The sequence below is a fragment of the Pieris brassicae genome, chromosome 4 (assembly GCF_905147105.1).
Source record: "Pieris brassicae chromosome 4, ilPieBrab1.1, whole genome shotgun sequence".
Lineage (NCBI taxonomy): Eukaryota > Metazoa > Arthropoda > Insecta > Lepidoptera > Pieridae > Pieris > Pieris brassicae.
This window is the reverse complement of record NC_059668.1, coordinates 21243163-21265624: the sequence shown is the minus strand read 5'-3', so window position 1 is coordinate 21265624 and position 22462 is coordinate 21243163. Positions and strand designations below refer to the sequence as shown.

The following is a 22462-nucleotide window of genomic DNA, read 5'->3' as shown; positions in this document are numbered from 1 at the left end:
AAAAGTTATGTTATTTAACATTCATTCTGATGCTCGGAACTGGATGTAATACGTAAAAAAACAATTTAAGTTAATAAAACCAATGATAACTATAAACTTTTGATTAAGTTTATAGGCGAGGACAATAACTATGAGATAACCTTATCACAAATTATATTGTGTGAAACGTTTTCTATCTATAGTATAGAATTATTAAATTCGTTTGAATTAAATTGCTGTTATAATGCGACAATTAAAAGAGAAACGAAACAGAATTCGTTTTTATAAAGTTGCGCTATAACCCTGGCCGAAAGATTTCTATATATTTCGTGTTTTTCAAATAAAATTACTATGTGAAAGGTCATTCGCTATAACGAAAAACTCTCTATAACGTAACAAATTAGTAACATCTGTTTGGTTCAACACAAAACCCATACAATTATTCACTCTTTATAACGCAACGCCTACCCTCTATTATGAAGAAATGTTTTCATATTGAGACATCAACAACATACTTAAGTGTAATTGTTTTTACAATCAGCTTAAAAAATCGAACCTTTTGAGATGCCGAAATTTCTTAGAAAAGGTCATAAACAGCTGTCTCGCCTTTGTTATTGTTAATTGCATTAACTCGTGCCATTTTAAGATTACATTGCTTGTAGGAAATTTTGGTCTCAATTACTAAACGCATGGTGCGTTTCACATATCGTGAATTATCAGTCGTAAACAAAGTTTGAAGCTGTCATGTTGACCAGACTAAACGCGTAATGTGTCAACGAAAAAGTTTGCTTGATACGTGCGATACATAGGTTAGGTTTATTTCTCTCTAAACTCCGTATAACGAAAATGAAATTCGTTATAAAGAGTTTATACGTTATGTTTATTATGGAATATAAGATACAAGTATCACTTATTCCATGTTATTAAATTTGTATAACAGACATCCCTACTCATCGGCAAAGAAGACAGGTGTAGGCCAAGAGAAAAAGCTGGCCTAAAAAACTCTCCGTACTCTTTTGCTGTAGGAGGTTCATTCAATGATAGCAGGATGACCTCTAATAGGCTACGATGATGAAACGTGGTGAAGCGCAGCACATCTGCCCCTTCTAAAACTACTACATAGTGATCACGACCGCTCTGTCAAGAGAGTAGTATAGCCAGTTTTTCAAATAGGGATTATTAAAAAAAAACACATTTTACTGTATTTATATATTAAATAAATCTTTAGATTTTAAGCACCATAATTATGTTTTACAATAAAATTCTCTTACAGCATAACATCCATAACCTTTATAAATTTGAATATATTCAATAAAAACGGAATGTGTAAAACTACACAAATAGATAGAGGAATGTCATAAATAAAATGTTTGCAAAGAATAAATTACCGCTTTGTGACAGATTCGTAAAATCAGTTTGTGTCCATTTTCGCTTTTAATGACTGGTAATATTCCGACAGAATCTTCCAGGCCGATGGCGCCATGAAGCCTTTGGGTGGTTCCTTACCGGTTCTGGCAAGACCTGTAATAATATTACTTCATCAAGTAGTTTATTACACAGTTGTGGCATGGTCAGTGAATCTGAATTTGAGTTCCAGAAGCAGGTGAACACTGAAATAGCCACAGCCTAAAACACCAAGGGGCAGATATTTTGTTAGTCGTCAGAATTATGGGCACACTTCAAAAAATTATTTGGAAATATCTAACGGAACAAAATTCAAGAGTCGAAATTTAAGTCTAAATGACTCCCAGTATGTGAAAGTCGAATTTTGACAGTTGACACTTATGTCAAAGTCGAATTTTAACATATGACACCTATATGTCAACGTCAGTTTTTGACAGTTGACACTTATTCATTTGACGTCTTGAATCTGACACGAGGGGAATTGACACCAATGTCATTGAAGGATCCCAAAATACCTCTCATCCTAGTCCCAGAAATAAAATCGAAGTCCTCTTTTCTTGTGGGATCAAAGAACGCCATTTTACCGGCGGATGCGTCGTACGCCGCCACACGGAATGGAATAATCTAAAAAATACAGTAACATTAAATATACTTTTTTTTTAAATTAAGTCATGTCATATATATATATATTTGTGGCCTCAATCTAGAAAATGCATGTTTTTCTCATGGTCAATTGTACGTGGCATGGTCACGTGTCGGAAAACCATCCGCTTTATTTGTTCTTGCGCCTGACCAAAAAACAAAGAATGTCGTTTACAACAAAGTGCTTGAATGAAAATCCTATTAATGAATTAATCCGAGTTTTTTTTTCTCCCAACCTGCACAACATAGTTTTCAAACATTTTTTTCTGACATGAGTTTGAAGTACTTAATTATTATTTTTTATTTTTATTCTCATTCTGTATGTATGTTTTCATCATAATAAAATACTTTTTTGTTTCTATCTATATAAATATATTATTTTGTATCATTGTTTTACGTTCATCAAAGCCTAAATTAGTTCAGCTAAAAAGTAACACGACATTCATTGACTGTTAGGCGGTACGAAGTTCGCCGGGTCAGCTAGTATATATATATATATATATATATTTGTTAATTAAAATAATATGACTAAAAATAATGATACACAAATCATTGGTACAATTTTATACCTTATTTTGAATGTAGTACAGATGAAATTACTAAAATCAACGACATCTATTATCGTGATATAGCGTTACAAATTTATAAACTGGTGCTCACCTCGAGATGGTTAAGTCCAGGTGCCATCTTAAGCACCATGCCCCCGTGCCTGGCGTCGTAGAGATCGCCACCACCATCAGGGTGGGGCAGACCGGCTGGATCACGTCCCACTATGTAGTGGTTCGCCCCCGCGTTCATTCTGCACTTGGCGTGCCATTGTACCTAAAAAAGATATACAGCTGTTTTAATTAACATATCAGGGAATGTCTCCTATTATTTTTTAAATCATAATTTAATATTTTTTTTTATATGGATCATTATTTAACGAATAAAAGTGCGAATATTGTTCAATCAGAGCAGAGCAAAACGCTCGAGTGGGGGCGAGCGGCCATCTTGACTTTTGACGGTGCGTTCAGGGAACAGAAGACAGTGTTGATTGAGTATTATGGTATGAGTTGTGATGGCCTAGCGACTTCGGCGTGCGACTCTCATCTCTGAGGTCGTAGGTTCGATCCCGGGCTGTACAAACTTTCTGTCTATGAATGCATTTAACATTCGCTCGAACGGTGAAGGAAAACATCGTGAGATAATCGGCTTGCCTAAGACCTGAAAAGTCGACGGCTGGTCACCTGCTTGCCTATTAGATTAACAAATGATCATGAAACAGATACAGAAATCTGAGGCGCAGACCTAAAAAGCGCCACGGATTTATTTATTTATTAAATGGTATTTACAGGTTAGACTAAAACTAGTAGATTGTGGTTAAAAGTGAAATTGTTGTTCTGAACCCACTGCTCGTTCTAATTCATGCTAAAGTGTGTAGTGTGAGCAGGAATCAAACGAAATTAAATATTGTACGATCATAATTCATGTCTTTTGTGGTCCTAATGACGCCTCAATCCCGTTATGACGTTTCTATATGGATAGTGGCGATATTTCTCCGGCATATGAAGGAAAACATCGCGAGGTAATTGAGGATGGATACAAAAATGGTCAAACACAGAAGGCATATTAAATCGTGTGAAATATACCTCTGTCGGCCCAGCATACATCATTGGTGATGGGAAAATCGCCAAGACTGTGGAGTTGGGGTCCAGCACACCCTCATTCAATACAGCCTTATGCTGATTGATGCGGACTTCTAGTGGGACATCATCGTCTTTAGTCCAACCACCTATAAACAAACAACATGAAAAAAAACTTCATATCAACATTTAAATATATATATCTTTAAAAACCTTACTTTAATGTTTTAAAAAAATATCTTTAAAAACTTCGTTTCAATATTAAAAACAATTGTATATACATATATTATGTATTTAAAAACGTCACTTCAATATTAAAAAAAATACTGGATTAAAAATCGTTTAAGCTAAATTTAAAATATATCTTTAAAAACCTTACTTTAATGTTTTAAAAAAATATCTTTAAAAACTTCGTTTCAATATTAAAAACAATTGTATATACATATATTATGTATTTGAAAACGTCACTTAAATATTTAAAGAAAAAATTACTGGATTAAAAATCGTTTAAGCTAAATTAAAAATATATTTAAATATCTTTAAAAACCTTACTTTAATGTTTAAAAAAAATATCTTGAAAAAACTTCATTTCAATCTTAAAAACAATTGTATATACATATAGTGTGTATTTGAAAACGTCACTTGAATATTTAAAGAAAAAATTACTGGATTAAAAATCATTTGAGCTAAATTAACAATATATTTAAATATCTTTAAAAACCTTACTTTAATGTTTTAAAAAAATATCTTGAAAAAACTTCATTTCAATATTAAAAACAATTGTATATACATATAGTATGTATTTAAAAACGTTACTACAATATTTAAAAAAAAACCTGGATTAAAAATCGTTTAAGCTAAATTAAAAATATATCTAAATATCTTTAAAAACTTCATTTCAATTTTAAAAGAAAAGTACTGGATTAAAAATCGTTTAAGCTAAATTTAAATACGCTTTAGGATTTATTAAAGACAATCTCACCCAACGGATGCAGTAACAGAACTGGCTTCTTGAATCCTCTCTCGGCGAGCTGACGTTGAGTGTCTTGCATCAAAAGGGCGTGCCCATTGTGGATTGGATTGCGGAGCTGAAGCATCATTTTTAGGTTACACTTTTTATACCGAAGATATATTTTACAATGCTTAAAAATTAAGTAAGCAATAACACGTAAGCAATAACTTTATTCCATGTCCATCAATTATTAGACTTATAAATATTATAATTTCAAAATCTCATTGAATCTATGGAATTATTATCGATCTATATTTGTCTTTGAGACTTTAATATTTATTTTGTTGCTTTCGTATGAAATATATTTTCCAAAAAATATATGAGTCAATAAGTAATCGGATTTTTTTTGCAATTTAATGAGTTTTTCCTACTTTATTACGCCTAATAGTAATTTCAAAAAATATATCCGATTTCAAAAAACGATAATGAGGTTAACAATCAAAACAGCTTTTTTAAAATTATTCCTGGCTCTATCTGTAAATTAAATTCTTTACCTGGAAGGCGAACACAGCATCAGCGCCGAGTTCCTTGAACTTCTCCCTCAGCTCGTTAGGCGTTAGGCGGAATGCGTCCAGTCCGTCATTCCAACGCACACGCTCAAACACCTCCAAATTACCACCAACAAGCCAATCTCCAGATTCAGCGATCATCTACAATAAAAAAGGAATCAGTGGCGCTACAAGCATTTTTTTAGGTCTAAGCCTCAGATCATTATCATCATCATTTGTCAATCTAGTAGGCAAGTAGGTGATCAGCCTCGTGTGCCTCACACACCGTAAGACTTATTGGGTCTAAGGGGTTTTGGAAACGGGTTTGGGAAACGCATTTTGTGAGGGGGGGGGGGTCCTCTTGTAAAACATTACGATGCGGGACGGGGATTGAATTGAATTACGCGTTATTGTTAATATTATTTTTCACCACATAATTGTAAGTTTTAAATATAAAGAGTCATTGGGGGTGGTCACGAAACGTTTTACTATTGGATACAGGAAACGTTACGGCCCGTTCCATGGGGGGGGGGGGTTGTCAAGAATTTCCAAAAATTGCGTGACGTAATACAGCACGTTGAAGCCACTAGGCTAACAACTGCTCAATACATTATTAACCCAAATTAAATGGTTAAAAAAATGGATCAAACAAGGATAACGAAAACATATTTACCTGAATATACGGATGACCAGTGTGATATATTCCAAATTGCCGGGAGCATCTTTCCTTTTGCCTGTGCGGGTAGAATTCAGGCTCCCTAATAATGGCAACGGTCTTGTCATCGTATACCAGGGAAATTGCCGAAGATCCAGTGAGGCGTTCTTTGTCCTCTGTTGTAATTGGCAACACCACTGGTACCGATTGATTCACGATTGTACCGTCAGAGAGAGTGAGGCAGTTTGAGTGGAGGGCCTGAAAGAAATTTCGGATGATACAGAGGAATTTCTTACACTTCTCTTAATTGCCCATAATTATTGATTATATTATATTAAAATAATGTCTGAACACGTGTAAGCGTTTTACATTTATTTTCTTTAGGTTCTACAGCAGAAACTAATTACCAGGGTATCGATTCCAAGACCTTCGCGTAAATGTAAAGATACTTCATTCGTTTTCACTATTAAAGTTTTATATGTAAGCTTGAACTGTTCTGTATAATTAAGGACGTTATTGGAATGTATGGAAAGTACAAAAATCTGATTCAACAAGTACGAGATCAATGAACCTTCTTCAACTCACTTGTAAATATTCTGTCTCCCTCATGAATCCTTTTAATGGATATGCCCAGCCTTCAGATAAAACCTGAAAAGAAAATTAATGAGAATTCAAAAAAAAAAAAATTGACTGGCCATAAATGGTTCTTCATTTGTTTGAATTTTTTATCCCATCGCCCAGCAAATGAGGACCAGGAGTTGACTCCACAGTTCGCTAGTTCACAAAACAAAATGTCTTGTGAAGCGGACCGTGAGAAACGTCTGGTCAACAAGGTTTTTTTTATATACATGTGTCTTTACTACGACATCATGGAACATTACGATCTAGCCTAATTTAAGACTAATAAGTAATTTAAGTCTATCGTAATTTACTAAAAAGGATTGTTATCATAAGTAAGTGTCCAATAACGCTACTTATAGTCTCTATTAAAGGGAATACACTCTGTTCTTGTGTTCAGTATATTTTTCTTTTCATTCACTGTTTAGCACTTAATAATAAAGTTCACTAACACTAGTTCACTAGTTCAAATGGTTTTATCCTTTTCAATCTTCTCACTAGGCCAGTGGTGTCAAGGAGTTGAATAGCCTCGACATTCACGTGATGGTCAACAAGGTGATGTAGATGAAATTTTGAGTTAATACGAACCGTGCGATGATGAAACTAGGTAGAAGGGATAAACCCAAACAAATTATCAGAACACTATCCATAGTACACGGTTGAGAAAACGCAGACACGTATAGATTTTCTAGAGCGAAAGAGAAGCAAGACGATCGGTAATACTTTGGAGATAGACAATTTCGACCTTCACCTAATTTGGTCATAAGGCCATATAAGGCCGTACTTGAGCCTTGCAGAGTTTGAACGTTCCTGAGTTGACGGAACAACTTTTTTTATTTGTAAATTAATTTAATTTTACAACAGGGCAACAGGTATCTTTGTCATGGAGTACCAGAGGAATAAGAAAATTGCTAAATTGTATAGGAACTAATAAAACAATTTGTATATTTCACGATTGCATTGAGAAAGCGTACATATGGATTTAAGAATTAGATTTTTCATGTGAAACTTCTTTATCGGCATTGTAAAAAAAATACCGTCATATTTTTTCGGTGACGCGTCACATTTTCCGTTACGCGCCATCTTTCTCTTGTCCCTACCACGGTTGATTTAAAGAGATTCGAAGCCATTAACAACAATATATATAATAACGATAACAATGATTATAATAATTCTATTACAATTAATGAAATTCTGTAATAATTTTAGTAGTAATAAGGTAAAATTAAGCAATTGTATTATTTGTATTCATGTCTATGATAATAAAAGCCTTTTGTTAAACTCCATGTAATTTTATTTTATTTTATGGAAAGTTGCACATAGTAGATCATTTTTCGAAAACTAAGGTCATAAAGAAGTTTCATTTCGTACTTGTGTACACTAGTACACGCACATATTTTTAATTTGTATATAAAACGTTTGTATATATTAACTGTCGTGTCCTCAACATAGTATACAGCAAAACGTATCATTAGTGTGTATTAAAGTTATTTTATTATATAAGTATCCTACTATCTTTCTGAATTACACGTCCATGTATTTTTTATACCTTATAAGAATGAAAGATTTTATACAATTATATTTATGTTTGTTCAGAAATAAAATCAAAAGATCTGGATAAATTATCACCATTACAATACTCCATTATGAGTAAATAAATATATTTATTTCAATACATTAAGTATTGAATTCGCAGGCTTCTATGTGTGCGTTGCGTGTACGCATCTTGACCGTAGTACGTATTGTACACGAATGCTTATCTATCGCACACATTCCTTTTTTATATTATCACTCACCTGTACCCACTCCAGGTCCAACTTAGTGATGTTTATTTGGGGGAGCTTCGCGGCCTCTTCGATGGCACTGCTTAGCCGGTTCCCATAAATAAACAACTCGTTCACCCCGGACACACTTTCGTAGTGTGGTATTATACCCTAAAATATATATATATATGTTGTACCCACTGACGTTTTTTCAAACCAATCCGACTTAGGGTCTTTCAGGAAATGAGCGTACTTATTCTTAAAAGGCCGGCAACACTTGCGAACCTTGGCAATGTGAGTGTACATGGGCGGTGGTTTCATAGATCATCAGTCGAGCTCGTTTGCAATTATATTGTATATTAATACATATAATTAATAAAGTTTTTATCACTGAGGTTATTGTAGATTAAAAATTATTGAAAGCATGCCGGTACTTATAAAAATTATAATTATATTTGCTAATTAATTCTCCACCCTGGTGGTGCGTTGAAACCCACAAAGCCATACAGAAATCTGAGGCCAAGAGATTTAGGCATGGGTATTTTGCATAATTGTGTATATGTCGCAGTAAAGTAAAAAAATGGAGTTAATTGAATCTCTAGACAGTTGATTAAATATCGATATTCAATCAATTCGCTAGTATTTTGATTTAAATAAAGCAACATTGAAAACGTTTAACTATCTGTCTGACCGAAAGCCAGTGTGTTGATTAACAAGGCTCCGCCATGATTATTTCATTTGTTTGTGTTATTTCGGTGTGATCGCGAAGAACTGAGAGCTTGGAGATTCCATGTTTTGCTTTATTGTAAATGGTTAGGTTAGGTTAGTCTTATTGCTTAGGAACGTTTAGGAAACTCGTTAAACGTTTCGTTCACTCACTTGTCTGACGGAACTTTAGCGACTTGATTGAATATCGATCTTTAATTAACTGTCTAGAGATTCAATTAACTCTCAGATTTAACTACTCTACTGCGACATATAGATCAGTGTTGGCCTAGTGGCTTCAGCGTGCGACTCTCATCCCTGAGGTAGCAGGTTCGATCCCCGGTTGTACACCAATAGACTTTCTCTGTGCGCATTTAACATTCGCTCGAACATTGAAGGAAAACATCGTGAAAAAACCGGATTTAGACACAAAAACTCGTCTGCGTGTCAGCCCCAGGAGTTTGATCACCTACTTGCCTATTAGATTGACAAATCATCATGAAACGGATACAAAAACCTGAGGCCCAGACCTAAATAGGTTGTAGAGTATTATTTTGAATAACTTATGAAAAACACAAATAAATAAATGAAAATAAACTACAACATCAACGTTATCTTACACTTAACTTCTCATATATATCTTTAATAAATATGTACTTGTATATGTACCTGTGATTCCAAAAGCTTTATGACTTCCATAGTAGACTCTTCAATGGAGCGACCCACTGTCTCAATAACTAGTTCGGGCTGGTCAGGTCTTTCGTAATCTTGTGTTATTCCCGTGAAACCCTGAAAAAAAATCACTGTAATATTATTTATTCTTCTAGAGCAGTGTTGGCCAAGTGGCTTCAGCGTGCGCCACCCATACGCTGAGGTCGTATTAAATAAAAAATAACAATCACGCACAGTTACTTAAATAATGGTACACAGTTATGTATATTATTTGTATTTAAAATATTAAAAAAAAAATAAAACCACAGACCACGGCAATATTTTACCTAAGTTACCACATTCATTTGCGTTTGTGTATTTCCTGTTTATATCTGGTATTATTATTGAACTAGCTATTGGAAGATTGCATTGTGTTCATCTATGGTCGGAGAAGCCAACAGTAGCTGGCAATACTTACTAAAACTGAATAAGATCTTTATAAGTGTAAACAGATCGTTTGAACAATGGCAGATGGAAAATGAGGGTAACAAAGTGGAAAGGTTCACCAAGATACAGAAAGAGACCTCTTGCACGAGCTTAAGGGAGTTGATGGAGAAGATTGGGACAAATTTAAACAGAGGGAGTTGAAGCCAATTAGAGAAGGCATATACTCTTTATTTAAGAGGTCCTTGAAAAAAAAATCCATAATTATCATTAATCATTTAGGTACCTTAATCTGTCCGTCACGGGCCTTTTTGTACAGACCCTTCACGTCACGCTGCTCGCACACTTCCAACGGCGTGTCGATGAACACTTCGAAGAATGGCAGACCAGAATCCGTGTGAATACGACGCGCTATTTCTCTGTCCTGTGTGAATTACATATTAAGTCGTCAGGCCATAGTATAGTTATAATTATGTACTTATAAATTACAAAAAATATGTTACGGTTGATAACCAAGAATATTTGTATAACTAAACGTAAAAAGCAGAGCAGTGTTTGCCTAGCGACTTCAGCGTCCTTGGGTAGAATGCCTGGCGAACCCCGAGGGCCCATCTTAAGGGCGTGTGAAGGGCTGAGTTGTTTTTAGTGGGTGGCGTCTCGCTACCTTTCTGAATAGCAGAGGAATTTGAGTGTAGACTCAGCCCCACAGTCCCCGCGTCAAGCTCGACATCCTTGGAGCGGGATAAGTGAAATTCACTTTTAAAAAAATAGGGACTTCAGCGTGGGAGAAGCACGCTGAAGTCACTATATCACTGAGGTCGTAGGTTCGATCTCCGGTTGTGCAGCAATGGACTCTCTATGAACATATGTAACTCGTCCATACATTGAAGGAAAGCATTGTCAAATGTAAAACCCAAAAATCAAACTTGTAAGCACCAAAAGATAACCTACTTGTTCATAAAAAGGAATAATCGAAATTCATGCTGTGAATAAGATCAGACGAAAAAATTGTGATTAACTTGCATCTGATACATTATAATTAATCTGTTTACGGTTCATTGACCTTTGATATTAGCAATTAAAAGTAACTATAAGATAACCTTACACGAACACTGCCCTATATTTTTAATTATATTAAATATGTGTTTATACAATGCGTCGGATATGCTTAATTATATTTAAACAAAAAATATAACGAATGAACACAAAAACGACTGGTATGTATCAAAATATTCTACATTTCCTACATTTTTCAAACATAACGTCGGTTAATACAAAACATTTCCATTCCGGGGATGAATTTAAAACAGAGAATAGATTCTTAATGTTAATATTATTAATCAATTAATGATAAGTGAGGTTTGTAGACATTGTTACTCTTAATTCCACCGGGATTTTGTCTAAAGATTTATGCCATCATTATGGCAATACATTCATTTTGGAAAGATGCAAAATTACTGGCAGGCATAGCACAGATTAGAATTAACAATAAAAAAGCAATCGATCCTCTTTTGTTTTTTAAAAATAGAATACATTTGGTTCGGTCGTGTCGGAACCTGTTTTTTAAAATGTTATCAATTAAAGTTAATGCGGTTATAAAATATCTCGATTTTTTTTATTACGGAGCCAGTAAAACAGGATAAGAGACCAACATCAGGGGTTCATGCTGCTCCATGTTGGTGTGCTGAGTTCAAACAAAGAACTTGTAAACGCGGAACGCCCTATATCGGTAGAGACTGAACAAATGTTTTATTGCAGATGAAGATTTGTAACAAACATTTGGGTATGAAGAAAAGTTTCAGTGCTGGGTGGGGTCAGACTTGTATCATATATTTAACATAATATATGGCATTTTGTGCGTCAACATATACAATAAATGATGAATTATTTTCAGTTACCTCAGCGAATGGTGATACGAAACTGCACAGACAAACGACTCCACTGTCCGCAAATAACTTGGCGACTTCGGAGACACGTCTAATATTCTCTTCTCTGTCTTCCTTGCTGAAACCCAGGTTCTTGTTGAGGCCTGTACGTACATTGTCGCCATCAAGACCGTAAGCTGGGATACCTGTAATCATTGTTACACTGTGACACAACTGTAAAACAGTTACAGTATCTATACATAGAGGACTCCATACGTTGGGTTATCTCTCTTCCTTAATGCCTTTGAGGCTGATAGATGGCCATGCTTTGGCTTTAAAGGTTTTTTTTTTTAATTTTTATTAAGTTACAATAATTAAGATACTTTAACAAGTTTTGTAAAAAAATGGCGATTTAACAGTTTGAAGAAAAGTTTATTGATAGTTCTTCTCGTCCGTTCTACGGCATTTGGGAACTGGCTTTAGAAGCATTCATTTTTCTGAAATTTATACGTGTACTTAAGTAACCTAAGCTAATAAATATTTAGATTGTATTAGCTTTAAATTGAAATAAAGGAACCTAATTGAAAATGTCAAAAAGACAAACACTTTATTCAGAATCTACCTGGCATAAAAATATCACTAAAAAAAGAGTTACTCTTTTTGTGATACCTCTCGCAAGATAAGCGAAAAAATGCATTTAAAAACTTCGTACTTCGCTGACAAACAAGTATTAGACAGGTTTCATCGTTAACCCTTTGAAACAGGACACATTAAAATTTAAATAACAAAAAAACAGTTCAATAAAGGTCGGCGTAAAATCTAAATTTCGCAATATACCGATGAAGAGTTTCGATAAACTCGCTCATATAAGAAAAGTATATTTTAGTCCATTCATTAAGGATATACACAATCTACAATTTCAGGCTTGCTTGGCTAGAACAGATACCGGCAAACTTCTTGAACAAATGTCCTTGCCTGCGCAAAAGCGATTTTTAGGTATTACTGGGAGGGGGGCGGCGGAAGAGACACGCGTCGATCGCGTGATTGGTGAATCGGTTCACGTTTGTGTTCCGCGCTGTGTACCATGCGCAAACTTTCCCCCACTACCTTGATTAATGTTCAAGAAGTTTGCCGGTATCTTCTAAAAAACAGAGAGTTTCGGGAAAACAAAGAGTTTGCTAATTTGGATAATTATCAGTGATATGGTCAGGGATGATGGGCGTAGCGAATTGGAAAGTCGATTGGCGGATCCCAGAACCAAGATCCTTACTGAACTAACAACCTGGTGGCATGAGAAAACCCGGTAGACCGGGGGCGCGTTGGTGGGATGGAGTTCAAAGTCGGACTCAAGAAGCCTGAGATAGATTGCTATGGTGATGGTGGCGACTAGGGCCCATAAAGTTGGTGACTACTGATTTTCCAATCGAATTGTATAAAAATCAAGTGTTTCAATTGCAAAAAATTAACTCTTTAAACACATACAGTGATAAAGCCGTGCCAGGAAATCCGAAATTATATAACAAAGAAGTTTATGTCACACTAATTTTTTTTAAACTTAAAAGATATACTAAAAATATATCTTATTTGATCGAGTGAACTAAATGTAATGTAAAGTTTATAAACTTTACCACACACCAGACATATAAACTGATTTAAATCTTTTTTAAGGAATCAACTTTGACGTAGCTCACACTGTTTGACTGTTAGTTAACTATTCCTTATAGAGAGCAATGTAAAATCTATTGATGCAATATTTGCAAATATGTGAGCACTATATATCTACATAATAATACAGTTATATACTGCATTATTTTTTATAACACCGCGCCTATTTTATTTTTATATATTAGTACTTTTGCTTTAGGTACATCGTCTTTACATATAAATCAAATCAATAACATACAATATATTGTAAAAACTATTTTAAAATAGTGAGTATGGAGTTTATTGGCAATTCTTCTCCATATACCTTTTGGTATGGGCCACAAGAGCCTTTTTTTTTTAAATATTGTAATAAATTATAATTTTGACTTTTAAAAGTGCCTTTTTAATTGGCTTTATTAAAATAAATGAAGACACTAATATAAAAATACTATAAAAACAAATGCTTCTATTTTTAAATTATACAAATTGTCGTACGGACGGAGGCACTATTGGACATAAAAAGGGAAAAGGGAACGTGAGGAATAGATAAGAACAAAATTACCTTTAGAAACAAGGTACGCCTCCAATGCGAAGGCAATACTGGTTTTTCCGGCTCCACTGAGTCCAGTGAACCAAACTGTGCTGCCTCTAAATGCTTTGCTGCCCAGCGCCTTACTCCTCTTTATCCTTGACACTTGGTGTTTTTGTTCCACTACATTAGTCGCTACTTGGGCGCACTGAAAAAAACAATTACCATGACAATTAGGGGCTTGGAATTCAGTTGAACAATTTACTAAAACCAGTTGCGCTACGACCTTTTTATTATATACCTCTAATAGCCACGCGATCAGGCAGATCTGTGGCGGAGAAGCTAAACAGGGGAGTATCTAATCTCTTTTTATGCTGTTTATCTTGACATATTTTACGATTATGTGGCAATTTTTTTCCATCTGCGATCTGTGCTCAAGCAACATGCCAATCCCGGCATACCCTCATCCTTGTCTCGAGCTCCAAATCGCATCTGGCTCTCCCGAAAGGCGGATAGTCAACAAGGAAATGAACCACGGTATAGATGGTTCATTTATTTGCTACAAACTTTTATGTCTGGGCCTCAGATTTCTGTATATATTTCGTGATATTTATTACCATACAAGTGTTAAGTGGCACACCGAAGCCACTATTTTTTATATAGAACAGGGGACAAACGGGCAGAAGGCTTATACTCTCAATGCCAGAGGGACCGTGTGTGCGTTGTCGGCCTTTAAAACATTGGTACGCTCTTTTCTTGAAGGACCCTAAGTCGAATTGGTTCGGAAATATTTTAGAGAAACACCTTTATACACGATTGTCCAGACAGCCCAAACGGATTACATCTTATTACTGTATTTGCACACAAAAAAAATTGTATAATACAAAACAATTTTTTTTAGTTTCAATAAATAATTTCAACCTTCTAAATATTTAGAGGAAGCTCATATGTGCTAGCTAGTCTGTAGTGAGGGTCTAGACCGCGGCTACCACCTACACAGCATTCTGAACTTAACATAAGTAAGAAATTCGCTTTTAAAGATTAATTCAAATTCCTATATAGTATAAAGATATAAATAAATGCAAGACTTTTATTATAATTTTCGTATGTTGAATATTGTTTTTTAACAACACTAAGTATTATAGGATTTCCAATGCGTAAACAGGTTCTTGAGATAACGATTAATATATTCTTTGTATCTAAATCGGTTAGATATAGAACAATAAGCGACATTACAATCAGATAAAATGCAGTCACAATTGAGTTGTATTGATACGTAATATATACTTACTAGTCATCCATCTCTTTCGTCATAACCTAAATGCAATTTAACAGAAAGAGACGAAATGTATTGAACATTATATAACATTGATATCTTATCATAAATGTATCATTAACGATAACTTAGTTAGTGCCTTAAATAATACACATTATTAGTATTACAATGAAATGTACTTTAAAAGTACTTGAACCTAGATCTTTGTATGACGAGGATGACGAGCCAGAATAAGAAATTCCACCCGTATCACCTCCTTATAGGAAACCAGCTGCCCACCTAAGTATTTCCGAACTGCACTTAGGCCTTTGAGAAAAGATCGTACCAATTCTTAAAAGGCCGTCAACGCACTTGTCAGACTTCTGGCAATGTGAGTGCCCATGGGCGGTATCGCTTCGTAACCGAAGACACCTGTCCGTTTTGCCCGTAATGAAAATTCACATAGAAAAATGTTCAGAGATTAGAACCGTCCTCTCAGGGTCACAGTTGGAAGCCCCTAGCACAACATTGCTCAAAAAATATTACTGGGGTTTATTTTGAGATGGTTGATACTAATTTTACTACACGTACGTACTTAATCTTAAACTACGATTCACAGCCGAAACTTGGTTCGAACTGTTATGACTTAGGGTGACATTCAAAGTTTTGGCGCTAAGTCTGACCCCTTTTGTCAAAAACGTATTGGAATTTGACATACAGGAATCAATGTTTGCTTTTTTTATGTACCCTATATAGCAGTGTTGGCCTAGTGGCTTCGACGTGCGACTTTCATCCCTGAGGTCATAAGTTCGATCCCCGGCTGTGGACCAATGGATTTTCCTTCTATGTGCTCATTTAACACTCGCTCGAACGGTGAAGGAAAACATCGCGAGGAAACCGGCTTGCCGTAGACACGGCGTACGTCAGGCACAGAAGGCTGATCACCTACTTGCCTATTAGATTAACAAATTATCATGCAACAGATATCTGAGACCCAGACTTAAGAAGGTTGTAGCGCCTTTGATTTATATATAAATCGACCCTACGAGACGCCATAAAAGAGCAGTCTTCACAGACCATGGAAACCCCTTGTCCCGTTTCGCATACCTTTGCAGTTGTGTATAGTATCTATGATAATTAAAATATTGTAGGCTATTCTCCATGGGTACCTCTTAGAATTATTAAAATTTCAACATAATTGTTTCGCAGTGTTTCTCAAGTAGGAACTTCTAACTTTATAATCGGCGTAACTAATTGTTGTGCAATAACCAAAATGCAATTTTTCATCTGACTGAACAACAATCATATCCGCCCTTGCACAAAGGTTACACCTGGCTTCCTCTTCCGTAACCATGTTCTATCAATAAAAAATCCAATTGATTTTCCTATAACAAATCGTTTAAATTATTTGTTTAAATTTCATACATATTATTTATACACGTACAAACTGAAATAGTTTAATGTAACAGTTAAAGTCTATTATAGACAAGTATTGAGCAATATCAATTATTTAAAAAAAAAACTGTGTCGGTACTTTTTAGGTTTAATACAGATATCTGTTTTAAGATCAAATTTGTCCAGTACGTGACCAGCATACTGTGTACACGCCGTCAACTTTTTGGATCTAAGGAAAGCGTTTCGCTATGTTTTCTTTCACCGTTCGAGCGAATGTTAAATGCGCACATAGAAAGGTCATTCATACAGCTTGGGATCGAACCTACGACCTCAGGCATGCGAGTCGCACGTCGAAGCCACTAGGCCAATGCCGCTCTGTCAAATTAGCTACTTTAGTCTCTTATCTATTAGTCGTGAACACAGATACAATACAGTCTTTTAGTGGTATATTTTGATTCTGAGAGATGGCTTCGTAATTAAATTTATTCGTATAACACATGTGATAGCGAATGTTGCAGGATATTTTAATCATTTAATTTAATATGATAATTATTCATTAATCAGTTTATAAGAAGCCAAAAAACTGATTTGTGTGAGTGTGTGTGTATTCACTTAAAACATAAGTTATGTAATCTTATAATACAGTTACGTACATTTTGGTTACGTTGATTTGCTTCAGTTCAAACAATTTGTATGACTCAAAACTTAGCGATAAAAAAGAGTGGCGGAAAGTTTCTTGCTAGTTTTTCTTGCCCGCTCTACGCCCTTGACTTGCAAACTGGTAGTAAATGTAAGTATACTTGATTACCTATATGAATAAAGTTATTTTGAGTTTCGAGTTACATACTACGAAAATATTGTTCAATTACATTTTAATAACGCGCTCAAAAACTACGGCTTATAATATAATTAGTTTGTTCTAGTTTATTTTTCTTTTTTTTTTATATATCGTCGTAATATCGTGGTATTTTTCTCAAATGTTTTATTATTATTAATATTTCTAACACATATATATGTAAGATATTTCATATAACGTTTCCATTTTTATAGTGTAATGCAATGTTAATAAATAAGTGTCAGTGGGCAGACCACATACCGCGCATGAACAAGAACGAATGGACCCAAATGCTCATTGAATGGAGATCTCGGCAGAACAAAAGACCGCGCCGGCCCCCACCGACAAGGTGGACTGACGACATCGTCAAGGTGGTTGGCTCCCAGTGGATACAGAGAGGCCAGTGCAAGGCCTACTGGAGGGAAATGGAAGATGCCAATGTCCAGAAATGGACCAAATAAAGAGGCTGATGATAACGATGATCGATTATTTAAAATAGTTCCTAAATCACGTCAGTGTTGTGGGTTTGTAATTATAAATGGTTAGATTCGTTGTATCCATGTTAAGTACAAAAAAACTGATACATTGCATGCATTAAAATTACAGCGATTACGTTGGCAAGATGCCCTTGATCAAATAATGCAGAACATTCGCTCTGATACGATTAGATTGAGACACATTTTATCGAAGATTTCTTCCATAGTTAAAAGATATCTGATATATATATTTGGTTAGTGTAAACGTTTATGTTACAACGAAATATATACACGCATACAACTGTAGATATAAGATATTTTTATAAGAATAAACGCTATGAAAAAACGTACTAATCAAGCATTATTGTAATAGAATTATAATCAGTATTACAAGCATTATGCACGTAATTAACATACATTTATGATCATTGCATCTTTGGTTATAGATAATCGTTAGTTTACGTCTGTATCAAAATGTGTATATACCAATCCATCACGCTGGTATTAGGATTATTAAAATGAATTGTCAAAAAAATATAACATTATTGTTTTAATAAAATTCTCCAAAATAAAAGCGAAAGACAAATCTCATAACAAAGACATTGTTCAGTTAGGCATGTGTTAAAATATATCTGAGATGAAGACACACAATATAGATCTTGTACCGTTACGGAATTAGTTTTTAAATCTATATAAATAAAAATTCATCGAAAAATAACTCGATAAACTGGACCAATTCCATTTTTTTACTGATTAAAATTTGAAAAATATAGTTACAAAAATGATTTTTAATTAGTATTTAGGTTTTCATTACGGAAAAGGGATGATTTTTTTTATTTAATTTTTTTTTCTACTTTACCCAACATTTCTGCTAATTTAATAGAGCGCGTATTTTATCTTGTAATGTTTTGGTTGTATTTTTAAATTTTTAATTTCTATTTTGAAACACTTATGTTTACTTAAATTGTCATACATGTTAGATGAAGGATTTTGTAAAATATGCAGTAGATTTAGTACAATTTATGATGTTAATAAAGAAAATTAAAAAAACGAATAGTTTCTATGGGGTAGCATAAAAAGATTGGCTTAAAAAGCATATTAAGACGAAGCTCGAGGGTGTAGCTAGTTTAATAATAATAATGTTTTAGAATGAATATTATTAACAGAGCAGACTGTACAACAATAGTTGTTTCCTTGTACTGTATTCATTTGGGACTTTATTATATTATGAACACTTTACGATTAAGAATAATAAGATTAAAAATATAATTAAGTATAATAAAGAATGCAATCTTACAACATCGAAGTACCTAAGATCCTTATTGAAACGAAATTATAACATGTGACCTGCAAAGGAATGCAATAAAGATTTGACTTTGAAGTTAGAAGATCTACATTTATACATATATGATAGTAGTAAAGTGATGATGTAATTTGTATATAAGTGCAACAATATAAGCTAGTGTTATGAAGTTAAGTATGTGCTAAAGATGCTTTGTTAGTTTTCAACTTTGAGTACAGAAAAATAATATAATTCAAATAAATGTTCTTTAGAAATAATTACGATATATTGAATATAAATCAAGTATTAAGATGGGCTCTCTAACCAGCAAAGTGACATAGCTAGAACACTGCCAAAGAGTGAAAACAAAGAAGCGGCCAATAACGCAAAAGATGGGAGGACGAACTCAAATTAACAGCAGGCTACAAGAGTCGCCAAGGAAAAAGGTTACAGAAGCCACACCGAAATCCGAGATATGCTCTAGTGAAAATATTTTAATGATCACAGATCACAATGTTTCAGAATATAAAGGCTATATTATTATTATAAATTAAAGATTTAATTTTTTTAAAGTATAAATGGATACTAATTTATTAAATTTATTGAAGATAATATGCATAAAATTCTAACGCGAGATTCAACAAATTAAATAATCGTATTAATAATTAGAACACGATTAGCTTATGTTATTTATTATTTCCTATCCATAAAAGAAAGTAAATAATATCCAGTTTGCATCAATCTTAAGGAAATAAACAAAGTGAAAGTGTAGTCGCTCATTCTAGTTGTTGTATCGTAAACATCATTCACATATAGAAACATCAAGACTTTCGTTTCACAATATATAATATTTAAAAAAAAATACACACCGGTCTCAAACTTGCGCCTCCCCAGCCTCCGATGTTATATTTTTCAAAATGCTCAGCCACCTTCTTATTTCTTTGTTCTAAACTCATTTTTATAATATTTTACAATTTAAATAATTCCCGCCAAAAGTCAACTTTTTTTTTAAATACGGCAGCGCACGCGCTGTTTCAAATAATACTAGCTCGAATGATACTCGATTGTGACTCTCCCCCACTTGCGATGGTGGAATTTAAATAGTATTTTTCAGATATCGATAATTTTTATTGATAAGGTATACGAAATAATTTTACACGCATCGAAATCTATTTTTTCTTTTATTATTAGATTTTTTTTTTTTTCAATTAAGTCAAGTTGTAGAATATTACCTATACTTTTAAATATTTGTCTGTAAGTAACTTTACAATACATCTCAATATTTATATGAACTGATTAGTAATTGCTAATTCTAAAAAAGTAAGTGTCATTATTCCAATGTACACTAGAATTGGTATTATGAATTTAACAATTACAACATAGCGATCCAATGCATTAAGGCAGGGAAAATAAATGATAAAATTGTTTCTTATTTAAATTAAGTAATTTTTTACATGACTGATGCTTTATTGTTTATATACAATAATAGAATTCAAAATAGCAAGTTATTTACTGCTTTTATAATTTAAATTACTGAGTATTATGCTTTCTGTGCACTTAATAATAAGTTATGTTGCAATTTATGTGATACTATGAGAATGTACCACAATTATTTATATAGTGCATACCAAGCAAAACATATAATATTATTCATAGGGTGATGTAACATATTTATAGTACATGTATAATCAAACATAAAATTTTATTGTCTTTTTATTATGTTAAAAGCATATTATACTTTTTAAGAAAATTACAATACTAATGTACGAACTAGAGCATTGTTACTCATGCATGGGTTGCAACCCCCCAATAATCGAGTTTGTTTTAAATGGGAGTCACTGTCTGTTGAAAGAAAATAAAAACAAACTACATATAGGCACAAAAGATTTGTTAAAAATACCATGCTATGTACATCTTATTATAATTTTACAGTGATGGGGTTGCAAGACTGTTTTACTAAATTTTTTGGCTTTTTCGTGTTTCGCAACATGGTTAAGAAAAGATGAACTAGAGAATTATTACTATAAAGCCATAATTATCTATTTAATCTAGTTATTAGAAATTCAAAGACAATCAAGCCTTATAATAAAGAGGCACGGCTTTATTGATTAAAATGGAAAAATATGGGTATGGTCTGTAAAAACTTTATCTTAAGAAAATTGCATAATAATACCTAATTGAATAATTTATATTGGAACATTAATAAATAAAACCTTTGCTAATCTAATCACTGGTAATTTATCACACTATTATAATAATCAGTGACTTCAGAAATGATAAAATGTGTAGAAAAATATGATGATTATGATAAAATAAAAATAAAATGTTTAAAAACTGACAATTCATTCAGTAATAAAATGTATAAAGGTAAAGCTGTACCTCCTATGAGTTTAGTACATTATTAAGAATTTTCCTTCATTCCAAAATTAAGTTTTCCTTGTTTAGTATTTACAGTATGTTAGATATTTTGGATTTAGTGCAAGTGAAATTTGAGTAAATTATTAATTTTAAACACATTTATCATTTCAAACGTAAAAATGAACGTAAGCTACATAAAACCAATGACCTGATTTTACATGATACACAAACAAAAAAGATTACAATAATGTAAGCTTTGATGTTAACAAAACTTACCACTTTAAGCTTCTTTCTTGGTCTTGAAGGTCCATCCATGATTTACTTAAAAAGTATTACAAAATGCAAAAAAAATATTTAAAACCGATAAAATTATCAATTAAGTTATTAATCGTGCTGGATTTGATTTATTTTAGGTATTTAATAGCAAAGCATTCGGTATTTGGTTGCAGTTAACAGAGATTGTGCACTTGGACACCTTGACTTAGATTTACATTAATGTGATCTTAACATTATTGTACTAGTAAATGTAAGAACTAAGTTCAAAAAATTCAAAATATAATCTAGCTAGGCTCTCTCTCTATAGGAGTTGTTCAACTTCTTCAATTTTGACAGCTTGTTGTCTATATTAAAATCGATGTGCTTTAATCTATGTTATGATGTCAGTTGTATGTATTTAGGTTAATCATAAGTCTTATATTAAACTATTCCGACAATCATAATATGGATAATATTAAACAGTTATCTTTATTTAGAAATAACTTATTATTAACAAGTCTCTCTTTTTTTAGAATATTCATTATTAGTTAATTAGATGGTTTTTGTTGCCGACGAGGTCTC

At 33.4% G+C, this 22462-nt stretch overlaps 1 protein-coding gene across 2 annotated transcripts; it reads right to left on the bottom strand.

Annotated features, from left to right (window-relative positions):
* Window positions 1–1199: 1199 nt before the first annotated feature.
* Window positions 1200–22189, bottom strand: LOC123708526 (bifunctional 3'-phosphoadenosine 5'-phosphosulfate synthase). Of its 2 annotated transcripts, none has more exons than XM_045659285.1 (14): window positions 21902–22189; window positions 14058–14232; window positions 11885–12057; window positions 10273–10410; window positions 9561–9680; window positions 8220–8357; window positions 6391–6453; window positions 5824–6063; window positions 5157–5312; window positions 4633–4738; window positions 3657–3799; window positions 2686–2847; window positions 1899–2007; window positions 1200–1500 (listed from the first exon to the last, which is right to left on the bottom strand). In XM_045659285.1, exons 1-14 carry the CDS (start codon window positions 21938–21940, stop codon window positions 1391–1393), a joined length of 1872 nt encoding a protein of 623 aa, XP_045515241.1. In that variant the 5' UTR covers window positions 21941–22189; the 3' UTR covers window positions 1200–1390. The 2 variants fall into 2 exon arrangements, with proteins under 2 accessions (XP_045515241.1, XP_045515239.1); XM_045659283.1 differs by lacking the exon at window positions 21902–22189 and adding an exon at window positions 20137–20341 and having other exon boundaries at window positions 1201–1500.
* Between the last annotated feature and the right edge of the window lie 273 nt (window positions 22190–22462).

Excerpts from the sequence above, each read along its gene's own strand:
- LOC123708526 (XM_045659283.1), bottom strand. The coding sequence starts at position 20,223 with ATGAGTTTAGAACAAAGAAATAAGAAGGTGGCTGAGCATTTTGAAAAA. Across the intron at positions 10,411-11,884 it reads TCGTATCACCATTCGCTGAG|GACAGAGAAATAGCGCGTCG; the intron begins GTAACTGAAAAT and ends TAATTCACACAG. Across the intron at positions 6,454-8,219 it reads TGGACCTGGAGTGGGTACAG|GTTTTATCTGAAGGCTGGGC; the intron begins GTGAGTGATAAT and ends TTTTCTTTTCAG.